The sequence below is a fragment of the Bombina bombina genome, chromosome 6 (assembly GCF_027579735.1).
Source record: "Bombina bombina isolate aBomBom1 chromosome 6, aBomBom1.pri, whole genome shotgun sequence".
Lineage (NCBI taxonomy): Eukaryota > Metazoa > Chordata > Amphibia > Anura > Bombinatoridae > Bombina > Bombina bombina.
This window is the reverse complement of record NC_069504.1, coordinates 662,018,275-662,038,402: the sequence shown is the minus strand read 5'-3', so window position 1 is coordinate 662,038,402 and position 20,128 is coordinate 662,018,275. Positions and strand designations below refer to the sequence as shown.

Here is a 20,128-nt window from a genome sequence, read left to right as displayed (position 1 = left end):
GCAAACGGAGGGACGGAGGGAATAGGTATGCTAGACTGAAGGTCCAAGGAACCGCCAAGGCATATATTTTGGCCTGGGGATCCCTGGACCTCGATCCGTATATCGGGAGCTTGGCATTCTGACGCGATGCCATGAGATCTAATTCAGGCTGGAAAACACTTAGATCACACTCCCCCGGATGAAAAGTCTGCCTGCTCAGGAAGTCCGCCTCCCAGTTGTTTACCCCTGGGATGAGGATCGCTGACTGACAACAAGAGTGGGTTTCCACCCACTGAATTATCTTGGATACCTCTCTCATCGCCAAGGAACTCCTTGTTCCTCCTTGATGACTGATGTAAGCTACTGACGTTATGTTACGTTATGAAGCTAACTGAGGCCAGTTCAGAAGAGGATTGAATATCGCTCTCAGCTCCAGGATGTTTATGGGAATAACAGACTCTGACGGAGTCCAAACTCCCTGAGCTTTTAGCGAGCCCCATACTGCTCCCCATCCCTGAAGCCTTGCATCCGTTGTCACAATTGCCCAGGAAGGCCTGCGAAAGCAGGTTCCCTGGGAGAGGTGATCCAGAGACAACCACCATAGAAGAGAATCCTTTGTCTCCTGCTTCAGTAGTATTTGAGGGGACAAATTGGTATAATCTCTGTTCCACTGCCTGAGCATGCTTAACTGCAGAGGTCTGAGATGGAACCAAGCAAACGGGATGATGTCCATTGCCCCCACCATCAGTCCGACTACCTCCATGCACTGAGCTACTGATGGCCGAGGAGTGGACTGAAGGACTTGGAAAGTATCTATAATCTTTGATTTCCTGACTTCTGTCAGAAAGATCTTCATTGACAGAGAATCTATTACGGTTCCCAAGAAAGTTACCCTTGTACTTGGGATAAGAGAGCTCTTCTGTAAATTTACCTTCCACCTGTGAGAGCGAAGGAAGGATAACACTATGCTCGTGTGGGATTCCGCTAGATGGAAGGACTGAGCCTGGACTAGAATGTCGTGGCACAGCAATGCCTCGAGAACGAAGTACCGCTAACAGAGATCCCAGAACTTTTGTGAAGACTCTGGGAACAGTGGCAACACCAAAAGGAAGAGCCACAAACTGAAAGTGTTTGTCCAGATAGGCAAACCTTAGGAACTTGTGATGGTTCTTGTGAATGGGAACATGCAAGTACGCGTCCTTTAAGTCCACTGTTGTCATAAATTGACCCTCCTGGATCAAAGGAAGAATGGAACGTATAGTTTTCATCTTGAAGGACAGTACCCTGAGGACAGTACCCTGAGGACTCTTGAGGTCTAAAATGGGCCTGAAGGTTCCATCCTTTTTTGGAACCACAAATAGGTTGGAGTAAAAACCCTGACCCTGTTCCCGTAAGGGAACGGGAGCAATCACTCCCAGATCGGAGAGGTCTCTTACACAATGTAAGAACGCCTCTCTTTTCGTCTGGTCTGCAGACAATCTTGAAAGTAGGAACCTTCCTCTGGGAGGAAAACTTTTGAAATCCAACCTGTATCCCCTGGGACACAATTTCTAATGCCCAGGGATCCTGAACATCTCGGATCCAAGCTTGAATGAAGAAGGAAAGTCTGCCCCCTACCAGATCCGGTCCCAGATCGGGGGCATGACCTTCATGCTGACTTGGATTCAGCGGCAGGCTTCTTAGCCTGTTTTCCCTTATTCCAAGGCTGGCTGGATCTCCACGCGGGCTTGGGTTGATCTTGTACGAAAGGAACGAAAATTACTCTGGCGCACCTTCGTCTTATTTCTCTTATCCTGGGAGAGAAAATGACCTTTATCTCCCGTGATGTCAGAAATAATTTCCGCTAGACCAGGACCAAATAAGGTCTTTCCCTTATATGGAATAGCCAAAAGTTTGGACTTGGAGGAGACGTCCGCAGACCAAGGCTTCAGCCATAAGGCTCTGCAGGCCAAAATAGAAAAACCTGATATCTTAAAGGGAAGTGTAGACCCTGGTGTACGTACATCCTTTTGAGTAGGCCCTCTAATTTCTAGTCCATAGGATCTTTGAAAGCACAACTATCTTCTATGGGAATAGTAGTTCTCTTAGCTAAAGTGGAAATAGCCCCTTCCACCTTAGGTACTGTTTGCCAAGCTTGCTTGATAGAGTCAGCTATGGGAAACATCTTCTTGAAAATAGGAGATGGAGAAAAAGCAATACCCGGTCTCTACCACTCCTTAGCAATAATCTCAGAAGCTCATTCAGGAACCGGAAATACATCAGTTGAAGAAGGAACCTCGAAATATCTGTTCAACTTACTGGATTTCTTAGGGACAACCACAACCGTGGAGTAGCTATCATCTAAAGTAGCTAAAACCTCCTTAAGCAATAGACGGAGGTGTTTCAGCTTAAATCGAAAAGATACCACTTCAGTATCAGCGAGAGGGAGTACCCCCTCAGAATCTGAAATCTCTCCATCAGATGCTACCATGGCTTCTTCCTCCTCAGACATCTGAGAGGAGGACTCTGAAACCGCAACAATTGCATCAGAAACCTCGCTTACAGCCTCACTTTGCCACTTCCTATCACTAACGCAGGCAAAGAGAATGACTGGGTTGGGAGTGAAGACAGGTGATATTTATCAGCTCTGCTGTGGTGCTCTGTGCCGCCTCCTGCTGACCAGGAGGTGAATATTCCATTAGTAATTAAGATGATCCGTGGACTCATCGTGTCATTAAAACGAAATAAAAAAATCACAGCTCAGAAATCCCTCCAGATACCAGCGAACATCCTGTTTATAGAAAGTAGCAATCAAATCTACCTTCCTATATGAATAAAAAAATATATAACAATAATGTACAGAACATTTGCCCAAGCACATAAACACATAAGAAGCGAGTCATATAAAATGACAGCCAAAGTAGAAAACTGGGTTAAACAACAAAGCATAAAGAGCAACAAGCAGCTGGTGATCCAGTCTGGATCAGGCAGGGATCTTATACTACCTTTAAAAGGGAAGCATTTATTTGTTGTTGAGTGCTACTAGGCTGAGCCAAGATGTTTGGTGAATGAGACTTTTACTGCATTAAAATCAAGAAACCCCTCATTTTAATGCAGTGTGATAGGAATTTACATTTAAATTGGTCACAACATAGTATGGCTCATTGGCTGCTACTTGATGGTACCCCTTTAATATTAATAAACATCAGAATATTCTAAAATGCACTAAGTTTAATACCTTTGTTAATATCTGAAGAATTGTGCTGCTTTACAGTTGCTGCTCCTCCTGTCATTAGGATCTCAGCCCACATTTCCAAAAAGTTCTCCTGCTGGTCTGAGACTACAAGGAAACGCAAACCCTGGAAAGAATGCTGAGATTCATGCCTGCAATGTGAGAAGGATAGAATCGTATATTTAAAAAAGAAATGTACAATTGATACAATTTCAGATAAAACTAGTACTTTATAGTTTATTAAAGTGATGGTAAATACAAGCATATAACAAATGCTAGGATTTACATCACATAAAAACATAATTTATGTAAGAACTTACCTGATAAATTAATTTCTTTCATATTAGCAAGAGTCCATGAGCTAGTGACGTATGGGATATACATTCCTACCAGGAGGGGAAAAGTTTCTCAAAACCCAAAATAAAGTTTAAATCTTATAATGAAAAAAAATGAAATTATAAGCAGAAGAATCAAACTGAAACAGCTGCCTGAAGTACTTTTCTACCAAAAACTGCTTCAGAAGAAGAAAACACATCAAAATGGTAGAATTTAGTAAAAGTATGCAAAGAAGACCAAGTTGCTGCTTTGCAAATCTGATCAACCGAAGCTTCATTCCTAAACGCCCAGGAAGTAGAAACTGACCTAGTAGAATGAGCTGTAATCCTTTGAGGCGGAGTTTTACCCGACTCGACATAAGCATGATGAATTAAAGATTTCAACCAAGATGCCAAAGAAATGGCAGAGGCCTTCTGACCTTTCCTAGAACCAGAATAGATAACAAATAGACTAGAAGTCTTTCGGAAATTCTTAGTAGCTTCAACATAATATTTCAAAGCTCTAACTACATCCAAAGAATGCAATGATCTCTCCTTAGAATTCTTAGGATTAGGACATAATGAAGGAACCACAATTTCTCTACTAATGTTGTTAGAATTCACAACCTTAGGTAAAAATGTAAAAGAAGTTTGCAACACCGCCTTATCCTGATGAAAAATCAGAAAAGGAGACTCACAAGAAAGAGCAGGTAATTCAGAAACTCTTCTAGCAGAAGAGATGGCCAAAAGAAACAAAACTTTCCAAGAAAGTAGTTTAATGTCCAATGAATGCATAGGTTCAAACGGAGGAGCTTGAAGAGCCCCCAGAACCAAATTCAAACTCCTAGGAGGAGAAATTGACTTAATGACAGGTTTTATACGAACCAAAGCTTGTACAAAACAATGAATATCAGGAAGATTAGCAATCTTTCTGTGAAAAAGAACAGAAAGAGCAGAGATTTGTCCTTTCAAGGAACTTGCAGACAAACCTTTATCCAAACCATCCTGAAGAAACTGTAAAATTCTCGGAATTCTAAAAGAATGCCAGGAAAAATGATGAGAAAGACACCAAGAAATGTAAGTCTTCCAGACTCTATAATATATCTTCCTAGATACAGATTTACGAGCCTGTAACATAGTATTAATCACAGAGTCAGAGAAACCTCTTTGACTAAGAATCAAGCGTTCAATCTCCATATCTTTAAATTTAAGGATTTCAGATCCTGATGGAAAAAAGGACCTTGCGACAGAAGGTCTGGTCTTAACGGAAGAGTCCACGGTTGGCAAGAGGCCATCCAGACAAGATCCGCATACCAAAACCTGTGAGGCCATGCTGGAGCCACCAGCAGAACAAACGAGCATTCCTTCAGAATCTTGGAGATTACTCTTGGAAGAAGAACTAGAGGCGGAAAGATATAGGCAGGATGATACTTCCAAGGAAGTGACAATGCATCCACTGCTTCCGCTTGAGGATCCCTGGATCTGGACAGATACCTGGGAAGTTTCTTGTTTAGATGAGAAGCCATCAGATCTATTTCTGGAAGTCCCCACATTTGAACAATCTGAAGAAATACCTCTGGGTGAAGAGACCATTCGCCCGGATGTAACGTTTGGCGACTGAGATAATCCGCTTCCCAATTGTCTATACCTGGGATATGAACCGCAGAAACTAGACAGGAGCTGGATTCCGCCCAAACCAGTATCCGAGATACTTCTTTCATAGCCAGAGGACTGTGAGTCCCTCCTTGATGATTGATGTATGCCACAGTTGTGACATTGTCTGTCTGAAAACAAATGAACGATTCTCTCTTTAGAAGAGGCCATGACTGAAGAGCTCTGAAAATTGCACGGAGTTCCAAAATATTGATTGGTAATCTCACCTCCTGAGATTCTCAAACCCCTTGTGCTGTCACAGACCCCAAAACAGCTCCCCAACCTGTCAGACTTGCATCTGTTGAAATTACAGTCCAGGTCGGAAGAACAAAAGAAGCCCCCTGAACTAAACGATGGTGATCTGTCCACCACGTCAGAGAGTGTCGTACAATCGGTTTTAAAGATATTAATTGAGATATCTTTGTGTAATCCCTGCACCACTGGTTCAGCATACAGAGCTGAAGAGGTTGCATGTGAAAACGAGCAAAGGGGATCGCGTCCGATGCAGCAGTCATAAGACCTAGAATTTCCATGCATAAGGCTACCGAAGGGAATGATTGTGATTGAAGGTTTCGACAAGCTGAGATCAATTTTAGACGTCTCTTGTCTGTCAGAGACAGAGTCATGGACGCTGAATCTATCTGGAAACCTAAAAAGGTTACCCTTGTCTGAGGAATCAATGAACTTTTCGGTAAATTGATCCTCCAACCATGATCTTGAAGAAACAACACAAGTCGATTCGTATGAGATTCTGCTAAATGTGAAGACTGAGCAAGTACCAAGATATCGTCCAAATAAGGAAATACCACAATACCCTGTTCTCTGATTACAGACAGAAGGGCACCGAGAACCTTTGTAAAAATTCTTGGAGCTGTTGCTAGGCCAAACGGCAGAGCCACAAACTGGTAATGCTTGTCTAGGAAAGAGAATCTCAGAAACTGATAGTTATCTGGATGAATCGGAATATGCAGATATGCATCCTGTAAATCTATTGTGGACATATAATGCCCTTGCTGAACAAAAGGCAGGATAGTCCTTATAGTTACCATTTTGAATGTTGGTATCCTTACATAACGATTCAATATTTTTAGATCCAGAACTGGTCTGAAAGAATTCTCCTTCTTTGGTACAATGAAGAGATTTGAATAAAACCCCAGCCCCTGTTCCAGAACTGGAACTGGCATAATTACTCCAGCCAACTCTAGATCTGAAACACATTTAAGAAATGCTTGAGCCTTCGCTGGATTTACTGGGACACGGGAAAGAAAAAATCTCTTTGCAGGAGGCCTTATCTTGAAGCCAATTCTGTACCCTTCTGAAACAATGTTTTGAATCCAAAGATTGTGAATTGAATTGATCCAAATTTCTTTGAAAAATCGTAATCTGCCCCCTACCAGCTGGGCTGGAATGAGGGCCGCACCTTCATGTGGACTTGGGAGCTGGCTTTGGTTTTCTAAAAGGCTTGGATTTATTCCAGACTGGAGATGGTTTCCAAACTGATACCGCTCCTGTAGGTGAAGGATCAGGCTTTTGTTCCTTATTGTGACGAAAGGAACGAAAATGATTATTAGACCTAAATTTACCTTTAGATTTTTTATCCTGTGGTAAAAAAGTTCCTTTCCCTCCAGTAACAGTTGAGATAATAGAATCCAACTGAGGACCAAATAATTTATTACCCTGGAAAGAAAGGGAAAGCAAAGTTGACTTAGAAGACATATCAGCATTCCAAGTTTTAAGCCATAAAGCTCTTCTAGCTAAAATAGCTAGAGACATATACCTGACATCAACCCTAATGATATCAAAGATGGCATCACAAATAAAATTATTAGCATGTTGAAGAAGATTAACAATGCTATGAGAATTATGTTGTTACTTGTTGCGCTAAAGCTTCTAACCAAAAAGTTGAAGCTGCAGCAACATCCGCTAAAGATATAGCAGGTCTAAGAAGATTACCTGAACATAAGTAAGCTTTTCTTAGAAATGATTCAATCTTCCTATCTAAAGGATCCTTAAAGGAAGTACTATCTGCCGTAGGAATAGTAGTACGTTTAGCAAGAGTAGAGACAGCCCCATCAACTTTAGGGATTTTGTCCCAAAATTCTAATCTGTCAGATGGCACAGGATATAATTGCTTAAAACGTTTAGAAGGAGTAAATGAATTACCCAAATTATTCAATTCCCTGAAGATTACTTCAGAAATAGCATCAGGGACAGGAAAAACTTCTGGAATAACTACAGGAGATTTAAAAACCTTATTTAAACGTTTAGATTTAGTATCAAGAGGACCAGAATCCTCTATTTCTAATGCAAATAAGACTTCTTTAAGTAAAGAACGAATAAATTCCATTTTGAATAAATATGAAGATTTATCAGTATCAACCTCTGAGACAGAATCCACTGAACCAGATGAACCATTATCAGAATCAGAATGATGATGTTCATTTAAGAATTCATCTGAAAAATGAGAAGTTTTAAAAGACCTTTTACGTTTACTAGGAGACATAGCCTTAACAGACATAGCCTTCTTAATGGATTTAGAAACAAAATCTCTAATGTTAACAGGAACACTCTGAATATTAGATGTTGATGGAACAGCAACAGGTAATGTAACATTACTAAAGGAAATATTATCTGCATTAACAAGTTTGTCATGGCATTCATTACAAACAACAGCTGGAGGAATAGATACCACAAGTTTACAGCAGATACACTTAACTTTGGTAGATCCAGCACCAGGCAGTGTTTTTCCAGAAGTATCTTCTGACTCAGTGTCAATCTGGGACATCTTGCAATATGTAATAGAAAAAACAACATATAAAGAAAAATTGATCAAATTCCTTAAATGACAGTTTCAGGAATGTGAAAAAATGCCGGTGAACAAGCTTCTAGCAACCAGAAGCAATAAATAAATGAAACTTAAATAATGTGGAGACAATAGTGACGCCCATATTTTTTAGCGCCAAAAAAGACGCCCACATTATTTGGCGCCTAAATGCTTTTGGCGCCAAAAATGACTCAGCATCCGGAACGCCGACACTTTTGGAGCAAAAAAAACCGTCAAAAATGACGCAACTTCCGGCGACACGTATGACGCCGGAAACAGAAAAGATTTTTTGCGCCAAAAAAGTCCGCGCCAAGAATGACGCAATAAAATGAAGCATTTTCAGCCCCCGCGAGCCTAACAGCCCACAGGGAAAAAAAGTCAAATTTTAAGGTAAGAAAAAAATTGATTTATTCATATGCATTATCCCAAATATGAAACTGACTGTCTGAAATAAGGAACGTTGAACATCCTGAGTCAAGGCAAATAAATGTTTGAATACATATATTTAGAACTTTATATAAAAGTGCCCAACCATAGCTTAGAGTGTCATAGAAAATAAGACTTACTTATCCCAGGACACTCATCTACATGTAGTAGAAAGCCAAACCAGTACTGAAAAGAGAATCAGTAGAGGTAATGGTATATATAAGAGTATATCGTCGATCTGAAAAGGGAGGTAAGAGATGAATCTCTACGACCGATAAGAGAGAACCTATGAAATAGACCCCGTAGAAGGAGATCATTGAATTTAAATAGGCAATACTCTCCTCACATCCCTCTGACATTCACTGCATGCTGAGAGGAAAACCGGGCTCCAACCTGCTGCGGAGCGCATATCAACGTAGAATCTAGCACAAACTTACTTCACCACCTCCATAGGAGGCAAAGTTTGTAAAACTGATTTGTGGGTGTGGTCAGGGGTGTATATATAGGCATTTTGAGGTTTGGGAAACTTTGCCCCTCCTGGTAGGAATGTATATCCCATACGTCACTAACTCATGGACTCTTGCTAATTACATGAAAGAAATAAATGTTAGTTTATCTCATCGTTTCGTAAAAAAACAATGTTAAACTTACTCTATACAAAACAATGAGAGAAACTTAAGTTTATTTTTAATGATGGTAAATCCTAGCGTTTGTTATACGCTTGGGTTTACATCACTAAGTTAAAAAGAACAAAAGAAAAGCATTTTGCTTCTGAGAAACAAATCACATATACTCTAAGAACACAAAGTGCCAATGATTTCACACATGAAGCACCGACAGTCAAACAAAAGGTTTCATTAAGTTAATTTTTGATACAACATGGCTTAACCTTACCATTCTAGAATTCTCTCTTCTTGAAAACTGTATCCAGCAGGTAGCAAATAATTTTTGAAGCTTTGCAACTCATTAGCGTGACAGCTATCATGGACCCAGACATGAGACACACAAGGGATCCCACTTGCAAGGCACAAGAAATACTTTCGGGTCCGGCAGTGCTGATCAGCAATAAGGAGGCACTGGTATGCTGCTTTACACTGTAAAGAAAAACAAATCACAATATTTAGTATTTTAAATTCTATCAATTTCTTGCACAGCTGAGAAGCTACTTACATTATTCATTGTGGACTCATCTTTTTTCATGTCCTTTTTTTTTTTTTTTTTTTTTAGCCTTTCTGACCATTTTCCACTCAAATAGAATAATAAAAACATCTGGTGTAGTTAATAAAGGCATTCAGTAGGTCAATGAGTGTTTCTACATACATATATTTTAAAATAGCCTCACAGAAGAACAATGGCTCTCAACTATACAGCTGAACCTACACAGCACAACACCCTTTAAGGGACAGTTAAGTAAAAATAAATTATTTAGATAGCGCATGCAATTTTCAGCTTTCCATTAAAACTTCTGTTATCAAACTTGCTTCATTCCCTTGGTATCCTTTGTTGAAGAGACCAGCATTGGAAGCCAAGGTGAGCCACGGACCATAGTCATAAAATGTTTTATTTTGACTTGTGTCCCTTTAAATGATTCCTTGAAACAAAACCTTTGGATTTCACTGCATTAAACAGACTTAACTAACCCAGTGAATTGTTACTCATAACAGAACAAACAGTGGATTCAATAAATTAGGATTTCACATAATATAAAATATGATCTGGGGTAATAAAAACATAAATAATGCTTACCTGGTAATTTCATTTCCTTCTGTATGAGGAGAGCCCACGGCATCATTCCTTATTGTTGGGAATACTGAACCTGGCCACCAGGAGGAGGAAAAGGCACCCCAGCCAAAGGCTTAAATACCCCCCCCCCCCACTTCCCTCATATCCCAGTCATTCTGCCAAGGAAACAAGGAACAGTAAGAGAAAGATCAGGGTATAAATGGTGCAGAAGAGAAAATAAATTTTGGTCCGCCCATCGGAGTATACGGGCAAGGGATATGGACTCTCCTCATACAGAAGGAAATTAAATTATCAGGCAAGCATCATTTATGTTTTCCTTCTTAATATGAGGAGAGCATCATCCCTTACTGTTGGGAAAACTATACCCAAGATCTAGAGGACACTGAATGATAACAGGAAGGGTAGAGAAAAGGCGGACTGTAATCTGAGGGCACCACAGCCGAAACAAAAATGTCAGATTTGTAGAATTTTGAAAAAGTATGTAAGGAGGACCAGGTAGCCGCCTTACAAATCTGATCCATAGAGGCCTTGTTTTTTTAAAAGCCCAAGAGGAAGCCACCGCTTTAGTGGAATGAGCTGTAATCCTCTGAGGAGGTTTAAGACCCGCTGACTCGTAAGCTAAGCGTATAACACTCCTCAACCAAAAAGATAAGGAAGTCGAAGAGGCCTTCAGCCCCTTACGCTTCCCAGCGTAAATAACAAAGAAGGACGAAGTTTGTCTAAATTCCTTAGTAGCTTGAAGATAAAACACCAAAGCTCGAACCACATCCAAATTATGAAGTAAACGTTGCATTGATATTTACATGTTATTTTTAAATTTGAATGTGAATTGATTTGTTTCTGATATAAGCATATAACACACATGTATAGACACTGACCATCTGGTTTTTTAATTTGTATTTATATACATCTCTTCTTTATATATATATATATATATATATATATATATATATATATATATATATATATATATATATATATATACATACACACACATATATATATATATACACATATACAGGGAGTGCAGAATTATTAGGTAAGTTGTATTTTTGAGGATTAATTTTATTATTGAACAACAACCATGTTCTCAATAAACCCAAAAAACTCATTAATATCAAAGCTGAATAGTTTTGGAAGTAGTTTTTAGTTTGTTTTTAGTTATAGCTATTTTAGGGGGATATCTGTGTGTGCAGGTGACTATTACTGTGCATAATTATTAGGCAACTTAACAAAAAACAAATATATGCCCATTTCAATTATTTATTTTTACCAGTGAAACCAACATAACATCTCAACATTCACAAATATACATTTCTGACATTCAAAAACAAAACAAAAACAAATCAGTGACCAATATAGCCACCTTTCTTTGCAAGGACACTCAAAAGCCTGCCATCCATGGATTCTGTCAGTGTTTTGATCTGTTCACCATCAACATTGCGTGCAGCAGCAACCACAGCCTCCCAGACACTGTTCAGAGAGGTGTACTGTTTTCCCTCCTTGTAAATCTCACATTTGATGATGGACCACAGGTTCTCAATGGGGTTCAGATCAGGTGAACAAGGAGGCCATGTCATTAGATTTTCTTCTTTTATACCCTTTCTTGCCAGCCACGCTGTGGAGTACTTGGACGCGTGTGATGGAGCATTGTCCTGCATGAAAATCATGTTTTTCTTGAAGGATGCAGACTTCTTCCTGTACCACTGCTTGAAGAAGGTGTCTTCCAGAAACTGGCAGTAGGACTGGGAGTTGAGCTTGACTCCATCCTCAACCCGAAAAGGCCCCACAAGCTCATCTTTGATGATACCAGCCCAAACCAGTACTCCACCTCCACCTTGCTGGCGTCTGAGTCGGACTGGAGCTCTCTGCCCTTTACCAATCCAGCCACGGGCCCATCCATCTGGCCCATCAAGACTCACTCTCATTTCATCAGTCCATAAAACCTTAGAAAAATCAGTCTTGAGATATTTCTTGGCCCAGTCTTGACGTTTCAGCTTGTGTGTCTTGTTCAGTGGTGGTCGTCTTTCAGCCTTTCTTACCTTGGCCATGTCTCTGAGTATTGCACACCTTGTGCTTTTGGGCACTCCAGTGATGTTGCAGCTCTGAAATATGGCCAAACTGGTGGCAAGTGGCATCTTGGCAGCTGCACGCTTGACTTTTCTCAGTTCATGGGCAGTTATTTTGCGCCTTGGTTTTTCCACACGCTTCTTGCGACCCTGTTGACTATTTTGAATGAAACGCTTGATTGTTCGATGATCACGCTTCAGAAGCTTTGCAATTTTAAGAGTGCTGCATCCCTCTGCAAGATATCTCACTATTTTTGACTTTTCTGAGTCTGTCAAGTCCTTCTTTTGACCCATTTTGCCAAAGGAAAGGAAGTTGCCTAATAATTATGCACACCTGATATAGGGTGTTGATGTCATTAGACCACACCCCTTCTCATTACAGAGATGCACATCACCTAATATGCTTAATTGGTAGTAGGCTTTCGAGCCTATACAGCTTGGAGTAAGACAACATGCATAAAGAGAATGATGTGGTCAAAATACTCATTTGCCTAATAATTCTGCACTCCCTGTATACGTGTGTACATATGTGAGTAAATCTTGAATTGTTGGCTCTCAATTGATATTGCTCTCACTTTATTAGTGCGCCCCCCTACTAGCGAGATTCTTGTTGTATAATTTTTTACCTGTTTAGGTTATATAGGGGTTGCTGCCTTTGATTTTTGTTATACATAATCCTTTATACTGTGTACTTTTCCAAAATGTTGTCTACCCTAGAGAGAGCAGCAAGAAGAAATTCTACTGCCACCAATGGCCAGCCTCCAGAAGTTTCACAAGATTCTGTGCAAGCTAAATCTATAGTGAATCTATTTTCTAAACTGGAGGATTTATTAAAATTAGAACATCGCCATTGGTGGGATATAGACTCTCTAACCAAATATAAAGATAAAAAGCAAATACCTAGGGGTCTGAGAATTTTCAAGAAATGTTCTTTCAAAAATAATGCAGACCTACTAGATAAATGGCAAAATATATTAAATGATTGTTCCTTTAGTTTAATTGAACTTTTGATAAAACATCACCAAACTTTACTGGATAAAGTTGGCAAAGAGATTGAATTAGTTCAGAAAGATCTTGAAACTATGCAAGAACATCCTGAATATATTAAACTAAATGCACAAACAATTAAAGCATCAGACAATTATCAGAATGAAGTAATTACAACTAAATTAACTAAAATGAAAAGAGATGAAGAGGACTATGAGAAAGGTGAATTCTACTCTTATAATAAGAATAAATCTAATAAAAGCAATGAATGGACTTTGGTACAACACAAAAACAAGAATAAAAATAAAAAGAAGAACAAAAATAAAAATCAGGTCACACATAGTAACAATTACAATACCCCACCCTACAGCAAATTTAATATGCAAACAGGGAATAAAAATACTCACCAGTCCTACAGATATAACAATCCTCAACATTCCAACTATGATAATAGACATCATTACCAGCAGTCCAATTATGAGAGAAGATATCATCACACTCCAACAAATATGAACTCTGGCTCTTTTGCTGGTTCACCATCACACAAGTGCACAGTTCTACGCCAACCCTAATGATAAACCCATTACAAATAGATTCCAACCGTTACAAAATGTTGAAAGTCAGCTAATGCAAAATAGAGAACCAGCTAATACTTATAATCAACAAATTCAGTATTCGGCTGGGTCAGAACCCAATCATTATTGCAACGATAGATTGGAAATTCAAAACAGAGATGTTGTTCCCTCTACCTCTAAAGGGCCTTTTTTAGGGGAGCGCGAGCTGGCACCCCTGTGGAGACGGAATTACAATCAACCGAAACCAATGATGAAAAAAAGACCCTTCCCAAACGGGGACAAAGAGGTAGAGGTAACACCATCAAAAAGGAAAAACTCTCAAAATGAAAAGGAATTTTTAATCTCTCATCTCATGTACTCACAAATGATGAGGTTAGAGTTCTCGGTAGAGTATTATCCTTCTGCCCTCCCAATCCTCATAATCTATTTGATCTATTCGTAGATCTAAACAGGTACACAAGAAAACTATCTTTACAAAGATATTTTTCTATTAAGAATATGAGGAAGAAAAAATTAGAGGGTACTCAAATTTTGTTAAATTCTGATAGTTCTCATTTCCAACCACTTATTTTCTAGATCCGGATGATTTAGGCAATGACTTATTTGAGTCCAGCATACATACCCATCTAAAATTACCATCTAATTTTAATCCTCCGACACCAGAGATTACTTATGTTGATTTATTTCAACAGATGGTAATGAATGACTTTGAAAAAATTCCATCTAAAACTTTTGGTAAATGTAAACTGTGGCCCAACGAACAGCAAGCTCTCAATAGCTTAATGGAAAAACAGAATTTATACTTACCTGATAAATTACTTTCTCCAACGGTGTGTCCGGTCCACGGCGTCATCCATTACTTGTGGGAATATTCTCTTCCCCAACAGGAAATGGCAAAGAGCACAGCAAAAGCTGCCCATATAGCCCCTCCTCAGGCTCCGCCCCCCAGTCATTCGACCGACGGTTAGGAGAAAAAAAAAAGGAGAAACTATAGGGTGCCGTGGTGACTGTAGTGTATAGAGAAAGACATTTTTCAAACCTGATTAAAAAACCAGGGCGGGCCGTGGACCGGACACACCGTTGGAGAAAGTAATTTATCAGGTAAGCATAAATTCTGTTTTCTCCAACATTGGTGTGTCCGGTCCACGGCGTCATCCATTACTTGTGGGAACCAATACCAAAGCTTAAGGACACGGATGAAGGGAGGGAGCAAATCAGGTTACCTAAACGGAAGGCACCACGGCTTGCAAAACCTCTCTCCCAAAAATAGCCTCCGAAGAAGCATAAGTATCAAATTTGTAGAATTTGGCAAAAGTGTGCAGAGAAGACCAAGTCGCTGCCTTACATATCTAAACAACAGAAGCCTCGTTCTTGAAGGCCCATGTGGAAGCCACAGCCCTAGTAGAGTGAGCTGTGATTCGTTCAGGAGGCTGCCGTCCGGCAGTCTCATAAGCCAATCGGATAATGCTTTTCAGCCAGAAAGAAAGAGAGGTAGCAGTAGCTTTTTGTCCTCTCCTCTTACCAGAGTAAACGACAAACAAAGATGAGGTTTGTCTAAAATCCTTTGTTGCTTCTAAATAGAACTTTAAAGCACAAACTACATCTAAATTGTGTAACAAACGTTCCTTCTTTGAAACTGGATTCGGACACAGAGAAGGAACAACTATTTCCTGGTTAATATTCTTGTTGGAAACAACTTTTGGAAGAAAAACCAGGCTTAGTACGCAAAACGACCTTATCTGAATGGAACACCAGATAGGGTGGATCACACTGCAAAGCAGATAATTCAGAAACTCTTCTAGCAGAAGAAATAGCAACCAAAAACAGAACTTTCCAAGATAGTAACTTGATATCTATGGAATGTAAAGGTTCAAACGGAACCCCTTGAAGAACTGAAAGAACTAAATTTAGACTCCAAGGAGGAGTCATGGGTCTGTAAACAGAATTGATTCTGACCAAAGCCTGTACAAAAGCTTGTACATCTGGCACAGCTGCCAGGCGTTTGAGTAACAAAACAGATAAAGCAGAAATCTGTCCTCTTAGAGAACTCGCTGACAACCCTTTATCCAAACCCTCTTGGAGAAAGGAAAGAATCTTAGGAATTTTAATTTTACTCCAGGAGAATCCCTTGGATTCACACCAACAGATATATTTTTTCCATATTTTATGGTAAATCTTTCTAGTCACAGGTTTTCTGGCTTGTACCAGAGTATCACTGAATTTGAAAACCCACGCTTGGATAAAATCAAGCGTTCAATTTCCAAGCAGTCAGCTGCAGAGAAACTAGATTTGGATGTTCGAATGGACCTTGTACTAGAATATCCTGTCTCAAAGGTAGCTTCCATGGTGGAGCCGATGACATATTCACCAGGTCTGCATACCAAGTCCTGTGTGGCCACGCAGGTGCTATCAGGATCACCGAGGCCTTCTCCTGTTTGATCCTGGCTACGAGCCTGGGAAGGAGAGGAAACGGTGGAAACACATAAGCTAGGTTGAACGACCAAGGCGCCACTAATGCATCCACTAGAGTCGCCTTGGGATCCCTGGATCTGGACCCGTAGCAAGGAACCTTGAAGTTCTGACGAGACGCCATCAGATCCATGTCTGGAATGCCCCATAATTGGGTTAACTGGGCAAAGACCTCCGGGTGGAGTTCCCACTCCCCCGGATGGAAAGTCTGACGACTCAGATAGTCCGCCTCCCAGTTGTCTACTCCTGGGATGTGAATTGCAGATAGATGGCAGGAGTGATCCTCCGCCCATTTGATGATCTTGGATACCTCTCTCATCGCCAAGGAACTCTTTGTTCCTCCCTGATGGTTGATGTAAGCTACAGTCTTCATGTTGTCTGACTGGAATCTTATGAATCCGGCCTTCGCTAGTTGAGGCCAAGCCCGGAGAGCATTGAATATCGCTCTCAGTTCCAGGATGTTTATCGGGAGAAGAGACTCTTCCCGAGACCATAGACCCTGAGCTTTCAGGGAATCCCAGACCGCGCCCCAGCCTAATAGACTGGCGTCGGTCGTGACAATGACCCACTCTGGTCTGCGGAAACTCATTCCCTGAGACAGGTGATCCTGAGTCAACCACCAACGGAGTGAGTCTCTGGTTAACTGGTCTACTTGAATCTGAGGAGACAAGTCTGCATAGTTCCCATTTCACTGATTGAGCATGCACAGTTGTAATGGTCTTAGATGAATTCGAGCAAAAGGAACTATGTCCATTGCTGCAACCATCAATCCTATTACTTCCATGCACTGAGCTATGGAAGGCTGCAGAATAGAGTGAAGAACTTGACAAGCGTTTAGAAGCTTTGACTTTCTGACTTCTGTCAGGAAGATCTTCATTTCTAAAGAATCTATTATTGTTCCCAAAAAAGGAACTCTTGTTGACGGAGACAGGGAACTCTTTTCTACGTTCACCTTCCACCCGTGAGATCTGAGAAAGGCTAGAACAATATCTGTATGAGCCTTTGCCTTGGAAAGAGACGACGCTTGAATTAGAATGTCGTCTAGATAAGGTGCCACTGCAATGCCCCTCGGTCTTAGAACCGCCAGAAGGGACCCTAGCACCTTTGTGAAAATCCTGGGAGCAGTGGCTAAACCGAACGGGAGAGCCACGAACTGGTAATGTTTGTCCAGAAAGGCGAACCTTAGGAACTGATGATGATCTTTGTGGATAGGAATATGTAGGTACGCATCCTTTAAATCCACAGTAGTCATATATTGACCCTCCTGGATTGTAGGTAAAATTGTTCGAATGGTTTCCATTTTGAACGATGGAACTCTGAGAAATTTGTTTAGAATTTTTAAATCCAGAATTGGTCTGAAAGTTCCCTCTTTTTTGGGAACTACAAACAGGTTGGAGTAAAACCCCTGACCTTGTTCTACTGTTGGAACTTGGTGTATCACTCCCATCTTTAACAGGTCTTCTACACAATGTAAGAATGCCTGTCTCTTTATTTGGTTTGAAGATAAGCGAGACATGTGGAACCTTCCCCTTGGAGGAAGTTCCTTGAATTTTAGAAGATAACCCTGAGAGACTATTTCTAGTGTCCAGGGATCCGGAACATCTCTTACCCAAGCCTGAGCAAAGAGAGAGAGTCTGCCCCCTACTAGATCCGGTCCCGGATCGGGGGCTACCCCTTCATGCTGTCTTGGTAGCAGCGGCAGGCTTCTTGGCCTGTTTACCCTTGTTCCAGCCTTGCATTGGTTTCCAAGCTGGTTTAGCCTGGGGAGCGTTACCCTCTTGTCTAGAGGCTGCAGAGTTAGAAGCCGGTCCGTTCCTGAAATTACGAAAGGAACGAAAATTGGATTTATTCTTAGCCTTGAAAGGCCTATCCTGTGGGAGGGCATGGCCCTTCCCCCCAGTGATGTCTGAAATAATTTCTTTCAATTCTGGCCCAAAAAGGGTCTTACCTTTGAAAGGGATATTAAGCAATTTTGTCTTGGAAGATACATCCGCCGACCAAGACTTTAGCCAGAGCGCTCTGCGCGCCACAATTGCAAACCCTGAATTTTTCGCCGCTAATCTCGCTAATTGCAAAGCGGCATCTAAAATAAAGGAATTAGCTAACTTAAGTGCGTGAATTCTGTCCATGACTTCCTCATATGGAGTCTCTTTATTGAGCGACTTTTCTAGTTCATCGAACCAGAAACACGCCGCTGTAGTGACAGGAATAATGCACGAAATTGGTTGGAGGAGGTAACCTTGCTGAATGGACTAGTCATACCTTGAGCAGAAAAGTCTGCAAACTGTTCCCCCCAACTGAAGTTCTCTGGGCTCAACAGTCCTGCGTGGGAACAGCAATTGATTTTAGTTACTGCTGCTAAAATCATACTCCTCTTTTAAACAGAACTCTTCATCCCTTTCTGTTTTAGAGTAAATAGTACAAACCGGCACTATTTTAAAATAAACTCTTGATAGAAGAATAAAAAAAAACTACAACTAAACACCACATACTCTTCACCATCTCCGTGGAGATGCTACTTGTTCAGAGCGGCAAAGAGAATGACTGGGGGGCAGAGCCTGACGAGGGGCTATATGGGCAGCTTTTGCTGTGCTCTTTGCCATTTCCTGTTGGGGAAGAGAATATTCCCACAAGTAATGGATGACGCCGTGGACCGGACACACCAATGTTGGAGAAATAAGAATCTGGTCATTCGCCAAGCCGATAAAGGTGGCGGAATTGTCCTTCAGGACTGCAAGGATTATGTGGCTGAGGCAGTTTGGATACTACATGATAAAAAGTTCTATTGTAGACTCAATGTGGATCCAACAGAGCGATATAGCAAATGGCTGGCTGAGATTTTGGAGGATGGTGGTAGAAAGGGGATTTTAAATAAAAAAGAAAAAACTATTTAATGCCTGACCATCTAAGTGTCCCTTTCTACTACCATCTTCCAAAGATTCACAAGGATGTTCTGAGGCCTCATGGGAGACCCATAATTGCGGTGATCAATGGTGTCACGGACAGACTTTCTGAATATATATATTTGTTTTTACAGAAATATGTTATTCATTTGCCATCTTATATCCGTGACACCACTGATTTCCTCAATAAACTTGGTATGTTTAGTTGTGGGGGCTCATACTTATTGCTAACTTGCGATGTAGGAGCGCTTTACTCAAACATCCCCCATGATATTGGGTTACGAGTAATACAGTCATATTTAAACGATCACATCTATATGCCATCTCTGCAGAAAGAATTTTTAGTAACGATAATAGAATTCATCCGGAAACATAATCATTTTCAATTTCTTGATGATTTTTATTTGCAGGTTAGGGGAACGGCCATGGGCACCAGGTCCGCACCCAGCTTTGCCAATCTCTACATGGGAGCCTTTGAAGAACGATACATTTATGGTTCCAGCTGGGTGCAGAGCATGGTGTTCTATGGCCGTTACATTGATGACCTGCTTTTTATTTGGGATGGGACCGCTCAGGAAGCAGAGTTATTTGTTAAGCATCTCAATAATAATAATATGGGTCTCACTTTCACTTCCAATATCCAGCCACAGAAAATTGAATTATTGGATGTTCTATTACAATGGGACTCTGATGAGAACGTTTGTACTTCAACTTTTTTCAAGAAGGTTGATAGCAACAACTTTCTACATTTTGGAAGCAACCACTTGAGGAGTTGGTAGACAAACATTCCCTTCAGTCAATTCAATAGAATTAGTAGGAATGGCAGTACCTTGCAGATTTATGATGAACAATCATCTATTTTGGCAGATAGATTTTTGGCAAAGGGATATCCTTTATCCCTGATCAGGAATAGTAAAAAAAAAGAGCTAGAGACCTGGATAGAACTTCATTACTTCAGAATAAGAAAGACATTAT

General features: G+C 40.6%; 1 protein-coding gene across 3 annotated transcripts in view; it reads right to left on the bottom strand.

Annotated features, from left to right (window-relative positions):
• The window catches only part of LOC128663412 (TP53-binding protein 1), an 816,604-nt gene that overhangs the window by 65,522 nt on the left and 730,954 nt on the right, over window positions 1-20,128 (bottom strand). For all 3 annotated transcript variants that reach the window (XM_053717732.1, XM_053717733.1, XM_053717734.1), the window contains exons 16-17: window positions 9,302-9,501; window positions 3,197-3,342 (exon numbers count right to left, since the gene is read on the bottom strand). In XM_053717732.1, the coding sequence (XP_053573707.1) occupies window positions 3,197-3,342; window positions 9,302-9,501 (346 nt within the window). The remainder of the gene's footprint in view (window positions 1-3,196; window positions 3,343-9,301; window positions 9,502-20,128) is intronic.